This window comes from Bactrocera oleae, chromosome 6, assembly GCF_042242935.1.
Source record: "Bactrocera oleae isolate idBacOlea1 chromosome 6, idBacOlea1, whole genome shotgun sequence".
Lineage (NCBI taxonomy): Eukaryota > Metazoa > Arthropoda > Insecta > Diptera > Tephritidae > Bactrocera > Bactrocera oleae.
This window is the reverse complement of record NC_091540.1, coordinates 19,280,679-19,295,612: the sequence shown is the minus strand read 5'-3', so window position 1 is coordinate 19,295,612 and position 14,934 is coordinate 19,280,679. Positions and strand designations below refer to the sequence as shown.

General features: G+C 33.5%; 1 protein-coding gene and 1 long non-coding RNA gene across 9 annotated transcripts in view; one reads left to right on the top strand and one right to left on the bottom strand.

Annotated features, from left to right (window-relative positions):
* The window catches only part of Lmpt (four and a half LIM domains protein limpet), a 213,349-nt gene that overhangs the window by 2,366 nt on the left and 196,049 nt on the right, over positions 1-14,934 (bottom strand). For 7 of the 8 annotated variants that reach the window (XM_014232868.3, XM_014232866.3, XM_036360413.2 and 4 more), the window contains one exon: positions 144-313. In XM_014232868.3, the coding sequence (XP_014088343.1) occupies positions 144-313 (170 nt within the window). Of the gene's footprint in view, positions 1-143; positions 314-2,683; positions 3,024-14,934 lie in introns of all 8 variants that reach the window. The other variant, XM_014232872.3, reaches the window with a different exon arrangement.
* Positions 3,023-4,496, top strand: LOC118680515 (uncharacterized). The gene is made up of 3 exons (XR_004976068.2): positions 3,023-3,359; positions 3,423-3,460; positions 3,536-4,496. It is a non-coding gene; the product is annotated as an uncharacterized lncRNA (long non-coding RNA).

The window sequence follows — 14,934 nt, the reverse complement described above, 5'->3', positions numbered from 1 at the left end:
AATAAGGTCACCAATCGAGGAAAATGGTAACAAACTGGCAATTTCTAGCGTCTTATAATTTGTGATATATTGTCAAAATTGGCTCGGAAAGTGTTTCGACGAACTACTATAAAAATGAAATGACAATAATTTGAATAACTCACCTTGTTGCATTTGATACATCTGGTAGCGAACTTCTCTTCATAGCACCCAGCGCAATAGATCTCCTGCTCTCTGGGGATGAACGACTTAGTGCCAATGGCCATTTTGCACACACAACAACAGAAGCAATTCTCATGCCACTGGCGTGTCTTGTATTCCATTTTCTTCGTGCCTAAAAGTAAATAAAAGACAAATTTATCGAATAAATTGACGATTTTAACACAAGTGCATTGGAAAAGTTGGAAATTTTTAGTTTAATTTTAGTTAAATGACTGCAACGCCTTGCAACAAATTCTGCTGCATACTCTTCAGTGACGCCATGTGGTACGCCTCGTACCACTCACCCACTAATTGCTGAAATATAGACAGCCTTTGAAGGTCACCATTTTGGTTTATTTGTTTTGTCAAGTGGCAGCAGATAGATTTGGCACATAAATTTAGTTTATGCGATTTAGGGTCATACAATTTTTTTCGCTAAAATTACACTGGGTGAACTTGTGCCTCTCTACAGCTGGTGTGTACCGTAAGACAGTCATGCAAGCATGGTAGCAATATGTGATACCTTTATTCTATTGAGTACCTTTACTCTATTGTTACTTTAATAATAATAATTGTAATTTGGATTTGACATGCAAATTCAAATAATTCGCTTTAACTTGTCAGCATGTTCTTGTGTACTTCGACTGCTTGCCAGTGACAATGCACTAGTGATACATATTCGGAATAACCGAAAGCCAACAGAAATTCTAGAAACAGTAGAAAAAAGTGCAAGCTTCTTTACCCAGCTACAAAGCTGAGCTGATATACGCAATATATACCAAAAAAAAGTTATTTACTTCATGTTATATTCGATCATATACTTGTAGTATATGTATATACATATACTCGTATGTATAAATGGGTGTTTTTTCTTAGATGTTTGGTTTTCAATGAGGCACTATTTTTTTCGGAGTTGGTCTTTTTGACAGCTTTTACTTGCTTTATATTCAGTTTGGTTTGCCATTTCAGAACGAACTTACTCCGAAACAACGATTGCAAATAGTCCAATTTTGTTACCAAAATAATGGTTCGGTTCAGCGGTGACGCTATTGCTGCTGTGGAGTAGCAAGTGTCGTGCAAGAATTAACGCCAAGCGACCATCAAGCGCGTCGCTCGCGGGGAACGCTATAGAGTCTTTTCGTGTCTGAATTGAAGGATGTTGATGTGGACTAGCTTTAGTTGCAACAAGACGGCGATGAAACTTTTGGTGAGCGCATTATCTTGCGTTGTTGGCCTGTGTCGTCTGTGTAGATAAGCCCAAGACGAATGATGCCATGACATACGACCCCGATTGTTCATTCAACAAATTTGTCACTGTGCCTAACGAGAGGATAACTTTTGGCCCAAAGTCATCCATTTTGCTCTTCTTCTCTACAAAAATTCGTTTTCCAAAATCACAAGTATAAATTCCACTCAAAAATATTTATTAGTTTTTGCGCACAGAGTAAGACCATAGCTAATGGATGAAGGACTCATATGTATACTAAGTCAAATGTTTTTGGGTTAATACAGAATTAGTCTTCGTTATTGGATGGATAGCTAACTTGCTGCTAATGTATGTAACACATATTTTACGGCAACACGCCATTACTTTTTATTTGCTATAAAAATGTCAACAAATTTGCCAAAGCATTCTTGCAAAGGTGACTGCAAATGAGCTCGCTTTGACGTAATTCACCGGCTTCTGAATATAGGTTAATGCAAATTATCGTGTTTCTTATGAATGAGCTTCAATGAAAAATTCGTAATTTATTTAAGACTGATATACCTATGTGTATGATACTGTGTCTGTAACAAAATTGGTCGAAGTATATAATTGCAACTTATTGAAATAGTATTATTCGCTTAGAATAGATGCATACTCGTAATTATGTTACATACTGTATATTTTTGAAGAGCAAATATAGCTCTTCTGGTTTGAGTTCGTTAGTTGTCAATTTCATTAATGTGACATACTACTTTTGTAAGACTGTATATTTAGAAACAGACAAAAAACGGAATTGGGATTGAAACAAACAAAATTTTTGTGAGCTGATAATCACCAAAAATACAAATTTAAATATATACACATATCTATGAAAACTTATATTGTGCTTTATTTAATAAAGATTTTGAAGTGATCGCATCATTAACAGATACATTTGGCAAAAAGTTTGTATGTATAGGCACTCGCTGAGCAAGAATATGTTAGTCATCATTTTTTAGCTACTTTCGATGACTATCTATGTTTCTTCATCGTAGGCGGAGTTATTTCGATGTAGTAGTAATTTCAATTAATTTGATGATTTCAGACGTTTTTTGCTTCCATTTTAAGTATTATTATATAACCCGTTAACGATCGAAAACATTTATAATAATGAAATAAATCTATGTTCAAAAAAACTCCTCTTTTATATATAGTTTGTGACAAGATTTAAGATTAATAAGGAGATAATATCTTAGAGCTAAACTGATTTATTACAAAGGGTTATTTCTTAATTATAACGGCAATTATTTCATTTACCTGCTTTAGTGGATCGTGGATCTCCGAGACGACAGAAATCGCCAAGAGCACAATTGAATTTGCGGTTCTCCGCCTGCGCCGACGCATTCGGCAGAAACATACTCAACACCGCAATGTCCTCATTATTTTCTTTGGCTTTTCGTATGCGATCGGAGCCGATGGTTTTCGTTTGCAAATGCAAACGCGATTTCATTTTCGAGGACAACTTATCGACGTCGGTCATTGTGCGCGTTCGATATGAGTCAACAGCTACTATACTTTGTTTTCGGGTACGAAATTAGAACCGTTAAGTTTTGAAACACTTTTGAGATTGAAGTCTAAACTGACGCAGTTTTTTTTGCTAGTTCCAAAATAATAAAAAAAAAAACATAAAATATTACAGCAAATTTTCGTAGTCGAAAATTGGTTGCGTGTCAACTTTATTTCGCGAAAAAATCTTTCGACGGCACAACGTGTTTAATTGCGATTTGAAACAAGGAGGCGGAAAAAGTTTTTTTTATCAAAAATATATTTCGTTCCACATACAACAGTTTGTAAGTAATTTTTATATAAGGCTTAACAAACATTTTGCACAGCGACATGAATGTCAAGCGAGTCAAATATCTCCGCCCTTTTTGGAACTCTATGATTCGCGCATGGATAACAAGTCCAAGAATAACCATGATGATGACATTCAGTAAGTCAGCGAAATTTTGTTTTCTTTCATATAATTTTTCTTTTTCCCTATTATTGCTATAAGTGGAAAGTACACAGCTGCAAATCTGTTTTTAATTTTTGGTAAAATTTCCCTATTGACTTTTAGTTACCAGATGTAATAAGTCACGATTTTATTTCTTTTTCACCTTTTTTAAGGTGAGACAAATGGCAAGTACTGGCTAAGTCTTTGTATTTTTACTTTTTGATTTCAACGTATTACAAGAAGAGAGTAGTAAAAGAGCGGCAAGTCTAATATGAAGGTCAGAGGCAAGGAGACATATAACTGCTTAGTACACAATGAGAAAGTGAAAACGAATCGGGACAACAAGGGTGAACAAACTTTCTTATGATTATTATACAGCGGGGTATTGTTATATACTCTATAATGAAACCGGTGTGATCGGAGAATCATCCAAAAGTATTATAAAGATACTATTTTATGTATCGATTAAGTACTAGCCCATACATATGTACAAATTTATATACATATGCGTATACGTAAATGTGAAAATTTCTGAAAAATTTAACGTATAGCGTATTGTAATAAGTCTCGAATAATCAAAATTTTAATCAAATATCCACGAAGAAGCCTGAGATGTAGTTTATATTAAATAATTGTGCTATAATTTGTAATTACTTTAAAAATATGTATTAAACCTTGTGCCTTATTTTTGTAAGATTATGTTTCTGTAAGATTTGAGACTGGTCATACCATATTATATTAAGTTTGCCACGAAGTTTGTAACACCCAGAAGAAAATGTCAGAGACCCACGAGCTGAATTGATTTATGTAGCTATGCACGTTTGTCTGTCTTTCTCTATATACGCAACCTAGTCCCTTAGTTTTTGAGATAACGATCTGAAATTTGGCACACGTTATTTTTTCCCAAGCAACTGTTCATTTGTCGGAACCACCTATATCGGACCTCTATAGCATATACCTGCCATACAAACTGAACAAACAAAATCAACATCTTGTATGGAAAACTTTTTCATTTGACGAGATATCTTCACGAAATTTGGCATGGATTATTTGTCAAGGTAACGCCGCAATCTCACACCTATTAACCAATGTATACATGTATATGCAGATACCAATGTACAATGTGTATGTAAGTATGATGAAAATGCTTTCTATCAAAAGTGAAATATGAGTACTTATGTGAAAGAAGTAAAGCATCATACTTGCGAAATATGTTTGGAATTGTTGCTTAAGTCATAATATAACGGTTAACACTGGGAAAGAGAGCTCTTGCTGCTTAGATTGAAATTTTGTATTGATTTCAACAATCTGTGGTTGATCTACAAGACATCATTAAATGAAATGCATAGAAAATTGTGGGAGTAACACCACAAACGACAAAAGTGAAGGGTATTTGCCGGTATTGCATTAACATTTTATGATAGTAAAAAAAAGTTTATTCATTATTTCAATTATCATATCGCTGTAAAACGATCTTCAAGATTTTTAATTTGAGATGAATGTTGTGATTTTAATTTACCTTATTATATTATTGTAAAAAGATTTGGTAACATGTTACAAGCTGTTTGGAAATTGTTAGTTTGAGCTCTAAGATTTCCCAAAGCTTTCGCTTGCACAAGCAGAAGTTTTGGTCTTTACTTATTATCAACATAAATACGCATTGATAATAATATTTTATTTATAACTTCTAGATATGAGCACGCAATCCCCATTGTTTGAATTTTTTCTAAGACTTTGAATTTGCGATTGAATGCAACAGAAAATAATGTGTTTCAAAATAGAATGTTTTTAAAAAACCAAAAAAAAAAAAGAGAAACAAAAATTGACCTTGTGTCCCTAGGCAAAAACCTGTATACCTATATCTAATATATGTACATTGGGGTGGGTCAAAAATATGAATGTTATATTTTTTCGCTTGGTATTCCGAAAAATTGGTTGTTAGACACCTCTATGAAAGACTTTTCAAGTACATATAAGCCAATATATATGGGAAACGATGTTTATAAATCGAAAAGGTTTACTTCTTAAGCAAGCATAGGGGTTTGACCCATTTTGATTGCGCACCCATATAATGTTGGAGAAGGAAGAGCTCGGAAGCTAGTGTTTGCGGCGAATTTATGAAAATGAGGGAGAAAAACTGTGATTTAAGTAAAAAGAAGAATATCAAGCTTACTTAAATCTGTTAAAAATCAGGACAAAAAAGAGTTCTACATGTGTCAAGTAATTCTTGTAGATATAATCTGGATAGTAAGTTATTTTTGCTATTTTTTCATAATAATTACTAACTACTTTAACAACATTAATTAGCTTAAAATGTGTTACGTTTTATTGTAAACTGGTATTTAGGTAAAGAAAGAGCAATGGAGTTTGCAGTGCCGAGTATTTGGAAGAATTTTCCAAAGCTTTCAGGGTTGAAAATAAAATATGAAATCTTTGTAAGTCTTCAAATAAAATATATTATGGATTGTGATATTTTCCCGATGACGACCTGATCACTGACATGATCACGAATTTCTTCATCATCGGATGTATAGAATGTCTCTAAAGATGCACATGTTACATTCTTATTTATATACATTTAAAGATAATATGAGAGCTTATTCGGAAGAACAAAGAGAACACACACTTTCAACAATATGTCATAGAATTTGAGAGAGGTTACCAAGGCCAGTATACAGTATTGGAGACTATATTTGGGGGTTAATAAGAGAAAACTCTACGGAATATGACAGAAAAGTAAAACTGTTCATTTTTGAAAATTTGAAGTCCATTTTAAACTGTCTATTGTAAGAATGAATCTTAAATGGAAATTCGGTATCTTTAAATATGTATCTACATGTAAAATTTTTGTGAGTTGAAATTTTACATTTTTTATACATAAAAGCAAATGCAGAACTTTTTTATTATACTCTCGCAACCTGTTGCTACAGAGTATAATAGTTTTGTTCACCTAACGGTTGTTTGTATCACCTAAAACTAATCGAGTTAGATATATGGTTATATATATATAAATGATCAGGATGAAGAGACGAGTTGAAATCCGGGTGACTGTCTGTCCGTCCGTCCGTCCGTCCGAGCAAGCTCTAACTTGAGTAAAAATTGAGATATCTTTATGAAACTTGGTAGACATGTTTCTTGGTACCGTGAGACGGTTGGTATTGCAGATGGGCGTAATCGGACCACTGCCACGCCCACAAAACGCCATTAATCAAAAACAAATAACTTGCCATAACTAAGCTCCGCAATAAGATACAAGACTGTTATTTGGTACACAGGATCATATTAGGGAGGGGCATCTGCAGTTAAAACTTTTTTTTAAAAAGTGGGCGTGGTCCCGCCTCTAATAGGTTTAATATGCATATCTCCTAAACCGCTAATGCTATAATAACAAAATTCACTAGAAGCAAATGTTTTTAGCACTTCTATTGACGGTGTGAAAAAAGTTGAAATCGGGTGGCAACTCCGCCCACTCCCCATATAACGGTACTGTTAAAAACTACTAAAAGCGCGATAAATCAAGCACTAAACACGCCAGAGACATTAAATTTTATCTCTGAGATGGTATAAATTGGCTTTATAGGAACCGCGTTCAAAATTAGTCAGTGGGCGTGGCACAGCCCACTGTTAGGTGAAAACCCATATCTTGAGATCTGCTCAACCGATTTCAACCAAATTCGGTGCATAACGTTCTTTTCATGTTTCTATGTCATAGTGCGGAAATCGGACTACAACCACGCTTACTTCCCATGTAACACCATTTTCAATTCCATCTGATTCTTTCACTTTCCACTATGCAAATCAGGTGACAATGATTATATCGGGGTAAAACTTTGCGTGAATAATGCAATTAAAGTATGCCACGTTGCGGCTAAAAATTGTCTTAATCGAACCAAAACTGTTCAAACCCCTAAGTACTAAATATGTGGACCCCAGTGCCTATAGATGACCTTCTACCGAAAATATCAGTCAATCCACAAAGAAATCTCAAACGAGTATACCATTTGACTTTGCGAGAGTATAAAATGCTCGGCTACATCCGAACTTAGCCCTTCCTTACTTGTTTTTATTCTTATTTTAAGGTATAAAAACAACAAAAATAAGATATGTAACATATAACCTGTGTAAGCCAAAAGTGACAAAAATTAATTCAAATACGTGATAAAATTACAAAAAGCTGAATTCAAATTTATTCAAGCCGCTGTTGTTGTTGTTGGTGCTGATTGTGAATGACTATAACTATTTCCTACTTCCTTCAAGTTATTTGACTTTAAATTATTTATTCGATCTCTTACAAATGTGTGTATGTATGTATGTATAAATATTTGACGCAATAGAACTCGTTAGCTTTCGTATAGGTTAAGACTTGATTCGTCCAGTTTGTATGGCAGCTATATGCTATAGTGCTCCGATATCGGCGAAGAAAACCAATTCCATATTAATTAATAGTGCACTCAATTTTATAGGCAAATGATTATGACTGTCTAAAAATAATGATTATAGACTATATTTTCACATTGAATAAATAACGTAGGAAATTCTAATTAATTTTCCTTTCTCTGTGGTTATTCAACGACATAAGCAATTTTTTCGGGAAAACCGAAAAAGGAATTATTGCTCGTTTTTCAAGACGAAACACAAACATTTCCTGTCACTTTGCACCTACAATTTCCTTCTATTAATTGCATTTACAACTTTTTATGCTTCCTGCTCGCTTGTCTACGATTTTACATTAGTTGTATGCGCGAGATTGTAACAAATTATTATTTTTACTAATTGAATAAAGCCGATTTCTCGGTTTCGACATTCACAAATGACCAGTGCCGCTTATGATCACAATATTTATATGAAATGTCTGTAGGTACATATGTATATGTTTCATCAATACAAAAAAATTACGAATTCGAGTTAGATGTATACGAATTTTGGAGACAGCGAGTGAAACTGGTCGCTGCGTGATGGAAGAAACAACAAACCACACACTCGAATATCAATTTTGGCCATGATGTCATCTTAGCGTGATTTGCAGACTCTGGCAGACATTAAGCCGCTGCTGGATGACGGAAAATTGAATTGATATTCATGTGGACATGTGGTTTATAGTTTTAACTAATTTCAATATTATTCACCATAACGTCTTTTAACATAAATATATATATTAAAAAATATTTCATCTCATATTAATATTATAAATATTTCATCACCAGATTTTATTGTCGCCACTTGTTTTCTGGGTATGAAAAGTATAACATATTATATAATTATAAATACGAATTCGTTGCGGTGTTAGATATCGTAATGTATATAAATTTCTCAAAAACAGCAGTGACGTAAGATTTTGCAGATAACCAAGGGTGTACAAGATATAAACGCAAAGAAAATTATTTCTTTGAAATTTGTTTTTGTTTTTACGTGCTGCTACGTAGACAAAAGCAGTGAAATTCGAAACTACTCAGTAAAATTGTGGTTGTAGTCTTTTTAGAGGCTTTGGATTTGCATTACTGCTATGGTAACGGTCTAAAATTATGTAATGCAGAGAGTTTTGAAATTACTGGGATTAAACAAGTAAATGGCTAAGTTCGGGCGCGTTCGAACATTTATACTCTTGCAACTTGCAATGATCAAAGCAGGGGAAATACCCTCAGGTGTGGCAAAATTTTACATTAAAAAATACTGCAGAAGAGTTGAACATTCATTCCTCGACGAAAATCCATTCAGGACAATCCAATTTGGTAATTTATTAAGTTATATTATAAATCATATACCCACTTAGTTTTATCTGTATCAGCTAACATTATATTAAAATAATTTTCAAATAGAATATAAGCGATATAAACTCAACCGAAGTGGTTAAATTTGATATATAAGATCATGTGGAAAACGTCATCCAGAGGATGGGAATTCATTATATTGGCTATGAGGTTTATACCAAGGTTAACATCATATCTTTACAAATTTAGCGCTAAATCATTAATATAATTTTATAATTTTTAAGAAAACTTGGTCACGTAATTTCATTAAAGAATCACATATTTTGACCAACCTAAACGGTTTATAGTCAGCTGGAATGTAGGAAATCACTATTGGGGGCAGAAAAATGTTTAAGCTTTTTACATTTACCTTTGACATTGTTACGGTATACTATAGAACATATTTTAAAAAATTTTTTAAATAAATAACTCACACAGTGACGGACATATTCGGCATAAGGTTAGTATATGGAAATTGGGTATTTCTTATACTAAATTCACATTTTTTCGACGTTAGATTATACTTGTAGTTTAACCAAAATTAAACGTTCAGTTAAGTTTACTAACGATATCGTATCTATTGACCGATATAGGCGGAACAAAGACAACCGGAAGTTTGAAAATCTTATGTTAACTATATGAGAGAAAGGGATAGTATTGACCCGTTTTCAACTATTTTTGGCATTATCACCCGGATAATTTCACTTCAAAAATTGCACAATTTTTGGTTCAAATAATAATATATATATATATTTAAGGATCGTTGCTTACATTTTTAAGAACTTAATTGAAGAAATCTGTATTTATTTGTATATTGTTCAATCTAAGCGAAATATATAATATAACATGCGATTTCATATTCCCTAATTTACACAAAAACTAGTTTTCTGTTTGAAGTTCTTGTATGTACATATTTAAAAACTTCGAGAACTGACATATGCATCATCAACATCAGCACCATCCATAATATCTTTACCAATGCACATAGGAATATGTTTTTTGCAGAGATGCCAAATGCTGCGAAAGATGTATCTATGTATGCATGCGCGGCAATGCTAGATTATTTTTTTAACGAAAGTTTTTTGAAACCGAGGGAAATTAAAGGTATATTTTTTTCAATAACACATATTTTTAACCAATTAATCGAGGAAACCAATTAACCGAGTTCTCATAAATTGAAATTTCAGTAAAAAGTCTCCCATGGGGTTATCACCCACTTTCACCCATTTTCCCACTCAAAGCTTTAGTGGTTTGGCAGATATGCCCAATAGACCTATTAGAGGGCGGGGCCACACCCAATTTTTTTAAATTGCAGATGCCACTCTCTAATGCCATTCGTTATACAAAATAACAGTGTTATATCTTATTAAGGAGCATGGTTATGGCAATTTATTGGTTTTCGATTAATGGCCTTTTGTGTACATGGCAGCAGTCCGATTATGTTCATCTACAATAATAACCTTCTTATTGTGCCATGAAACATGTGTACCAAGTTTCATCAAGATATCTCAATTTTTACTCAAGTTACAGCTTGCACAGGCGGACAGACAGTCAAACGGCAACAGACAGGCAGACATCAATTCGTCTCTTCATTCTGATTATTTATATATACATAACCTAACCGTTAGGTGAACAAAACTATTATACTCTGTACCAACATTTTGCAAGAGTATAAAAAATCATTGTTGTCAAATTAACAGAAATTGGAATCATTTATCAGGAAGATTTTATTACATTTTAAGTATGTACATTCAGATATAAAGAAAAAAATTGTATTTACGTGCTCTAACGCCTACCTCACCTACGAAGACCGCATACATACCTATAACTGGGTAGATGATTGAGTACAGGTTTCGCACTATACTAAATTTCACCTTCAAACAATTTCATGACCACTCGATAATATAAATTTTCTTGAGTGCAAACAAAGTTCATGTCTTGCTTAATCCTATATACGAACAATTGTGAATTTAATGAATTTCGGTTCACAACTGCCATAATCAACGTGGGTGGTTGCCGCGTCAAGTTAATTTTACCTCGAATACATTCGAGACCCAGCCAACATAATTATTAGGTCTACATACAATAACTTTAAGCAAAAATATGACAAAATAGACAAAAATTTAAAAGTAGAAACTTTTTTCGCGGCTCTGAAGTAGCTGCAGCCAATTAGCTATGGACTATTGATTGTACTGCCGCATGATTGCCAATTAATTTAGTAATTACTGGCGAAGAAGCTGGACAAAGATGCGCGATAAAGAAAGAAACGAAAGACCGAAGAGAGAATAGAAGAGAAGGAAAGCGAATGTAGCGATGAACTATTTTTTGGCATGATTGATTAAAGTCGTCAATGATGAGGAATTCAAAATATGATAGAAATTGTTATATTTATATAAATATATACCTGAGCTTACCTACATTTCTCTTGTATACTACAGTGGAGTATATAAACAGTTGACAAGCTCACTTGTGCCGTCAGAAGGGAGTAGTAGCTTGACGCCCACGAAATGAAAGTGCAAGTGTGACGTGACCACGAACCGACTGAAAGTGATTCCAGCACTTGACGTGCACTCTGGCATACTGAATGAGCACGAGCACGCAATGATGAATATTAAGACAAATATAAATGCTTCGACACTACAAACAAGTGGCCACACTTGTGCATAAGTGCACATCAAGAAGTTGTTGACTGGGCAAAACATACTTTTTAATTTAACGGTGCAAACGAAAATAACGTTTTATCTTGTTTTAAAACTAATATCTCCATTTCAGTCATTGAGCTGCCAATCGGTTTTTAATGTTGTCTATGCTTTCGTACATCAAAGATTTTGCCAACAATTTTTCTTTAGTACATTTATTAAAATTGAAAATAGAAACATGATTTGTTTTAATAAAGTCAAATTGAAATCGATCTTTAATGTCAACAAATTAAAAATCCTTCGCAAGTCCATAAATTAGTAAGTTCATCGAGGCAACCCTAATTAATTTAATCACATATTAAATGTCATAAATTACTTGAATGCCCATAAAAATCATTTGAATGTTTAAATTTCCATATCAACAATCTGTGGAACAATAATTAGTTGTTGTTGTTGATTTAAAATTCATTCATAAAATACGCTGCAGTTTTTTATCAACATTGTGACACGCATAAAGAACGATTGCCAACTTTTTCGAACACTTGAACCCCCATATATACATATATATACTTAGCGACATACACCTCAATGGCCACATTGCAGTCGTGCAGCCGCCCACGAATAATCGTAGCTTTGTATGCAACACGCTTCCTACTACTCGTAAGCAAGTCATAAGCTTAATTGGCGAGTAGGCGCAAGCGAGCGGAGCAGCGCACATTTAGCACTCTTACATACATACACACATACATATATGTGAATGAGTGTTGAAAATGACATTGAAAGAAAGAAACACTCGCTAATAAATTATAAATATTTAAGCACGCTCGTTTGTGTCGAAATAAAATTTGTTGTTATTATTAGTTTCGCATTATCAACAATTAAAGGGCTTCACAACAATTTCCACCCATTTTGGCAGTAGGAGAAAACAAAAAGAAATCATGGCAATAGATTAAGGTATGTAAATATGGTAACCACGTATTCAAAAGAGTTGAGAACCATTAATTTCACTTTTAGATACAACAACAAAATAGTAAAGTGAATAGTAAGAGTTTAGAGTTGAAATGTATCTAATTGAATATTGCGGTTTATGGTTGACGGTCACCAATCAAAATGGGCTCATAAGTTTACATGCTAGCGGATGTTAGTAGTTGTTTAGGTTGACATGCGGGCGACATAAATCCATTTACGTGTGTAATGAGTACCAGTATCAGAAAACGCTCCAATGGCTTGAACCATGTACCTAGGAGCACGCATACATATATGTTAGTATGAACGCTAAGGGGCAACTTTAAATAAATGCGAGTAGTGCCAATAACTAAATGTCTTCCGCTCTATAATTTTCTCACTTGGAAGCCAATTGGTAGTTGTGTTTTGTGACGTCTCTATGACAACTTCTTTTTTTCGCTTTTAATTTGTTTGTAAGAATCGAACATTCTGAGCTCAGTTAGAAACTACATTTTGCTGTTTGAGTGGTAATATATACACATTTTACACATATTTTCAGTGTTGCGATCTAAGTTCTTTATTTCCAAAAGGTATGGATACTTTTAGAGTATAATTTACTTTAGGAACTAGAAGGAATTTTGATGAGAGAAGATGGGTTTAAGTTAAAAAAAAAGTTTTGTTTGATAGCAAGTCTATTACAGACAGACTTTTTGTCGGCGAATTTGGAAACTATAATTTTAATATTGAATGTATAAAAGATGCTGTAAAAAACCTGATCTTCCTACAATTCTAAAAGCGAAATTTTTAAGGTGCTTTTCTCACCTAATATCTGAGAGAATTGAGGAATTTCCGAAGCGTGAAAATGAATGAACTCTCTTTTGATTAAACAAAAAAAAAACTTTGTTGATTTCATTTAAGCAAAAGATGTATTCTAATATACGAATATTTTTACACAATTTTTTAAGTTGCACGGGCGCAATTATGGCTGGATACATTAATTTATATTGTGCAATTATTTACTCTACACAACGTCTCGGGGAGAGTATACGGGCAATGAGTGCATACATTTCCGGTTTATAAATTGCAGTCACTGGTCTCTTAACACACTTGCCACGCAAATGTACACACACGCATATATAGGCACTAGAAATTATTTATGGCCATGTGTGTGCGTTTTGTCACTTGCATTTCAGGTTGCCTTTGAAGACGTTTACGAATATGTAAATATGTGATACGAAAGTTTCAATTAATGCATATAGTTTCTTTTTAAATATTTTTCTAGTCTGTTAAGATTGATTAGCAGTAGCTTGGCGCCGATTGCAGAGGCGTTTGATTGGAATGTCTGAGAGCTGCAGGTCGACGCAATTAAGTGAGCATGCATACCGGGTAGGAAGTTGGTGGAATATATCGATGTAAATTTGTTTTATAGAGATTTTTAGTTTGAACACAAAAGTAAAATTTCAAGGATATGTACTATACATTAATGAAAATTAATTATACCAGCACTGTTCCGTCATTAACGATGCTTCTTCCGTGGGACCCTAAATACTTGAAGCGTTGCCTTACCTTGTAGAAAGCATAGTTATTATATAAAATTCTAGCCAAGAAAAATGTTTCGTACACTTTGCTTGCGTTTAAATACCATATATGTAAATATACAATTTTATTCTCACCAATAACCGATTGGGTGTTCTTTTCTTAGAGGGAAATTGTCGAGAAAGCTTTTTACGTAGTTGTAAGGTTATGTATGACCACTTGTCGTAAGCGTTTAATGCCATTGAAAAGAGTATGAAAAGTTATTAAAAGCGATCATATGAGAATGCAACCGTTTGTTGAAAGGTAAGGTAATATAGAAATCGTATAAATAAACGAACGCACATGATATAAATGAAGCACCCATTTCATACATCGTATATACTTTTGTTATTTTACTTTTTTCAATTTCAAATTTTCTGACAAATAACAATTTGTTCTAACAAATAAGAGGTTTGGTGTATGTAAGGGAGTTCAGTTGGGTACACGCATATGAAACGTATTTATTAGTTCATAAACTGTTCAAGCCATTGAACTACAGTTTAATGAATAACGGTTGTTAGAAGATTCGATCAATTGTTACTATCAACCAATGAAAAAGTAAATAAATAAAAAACACTTAGAAGGCTTACGTTACCCATTCGTCCTTCATTACTTCGTACACACCCTCTCCTCGGAGGCAGTTATTTGGGGCAAAAATTTGCATGT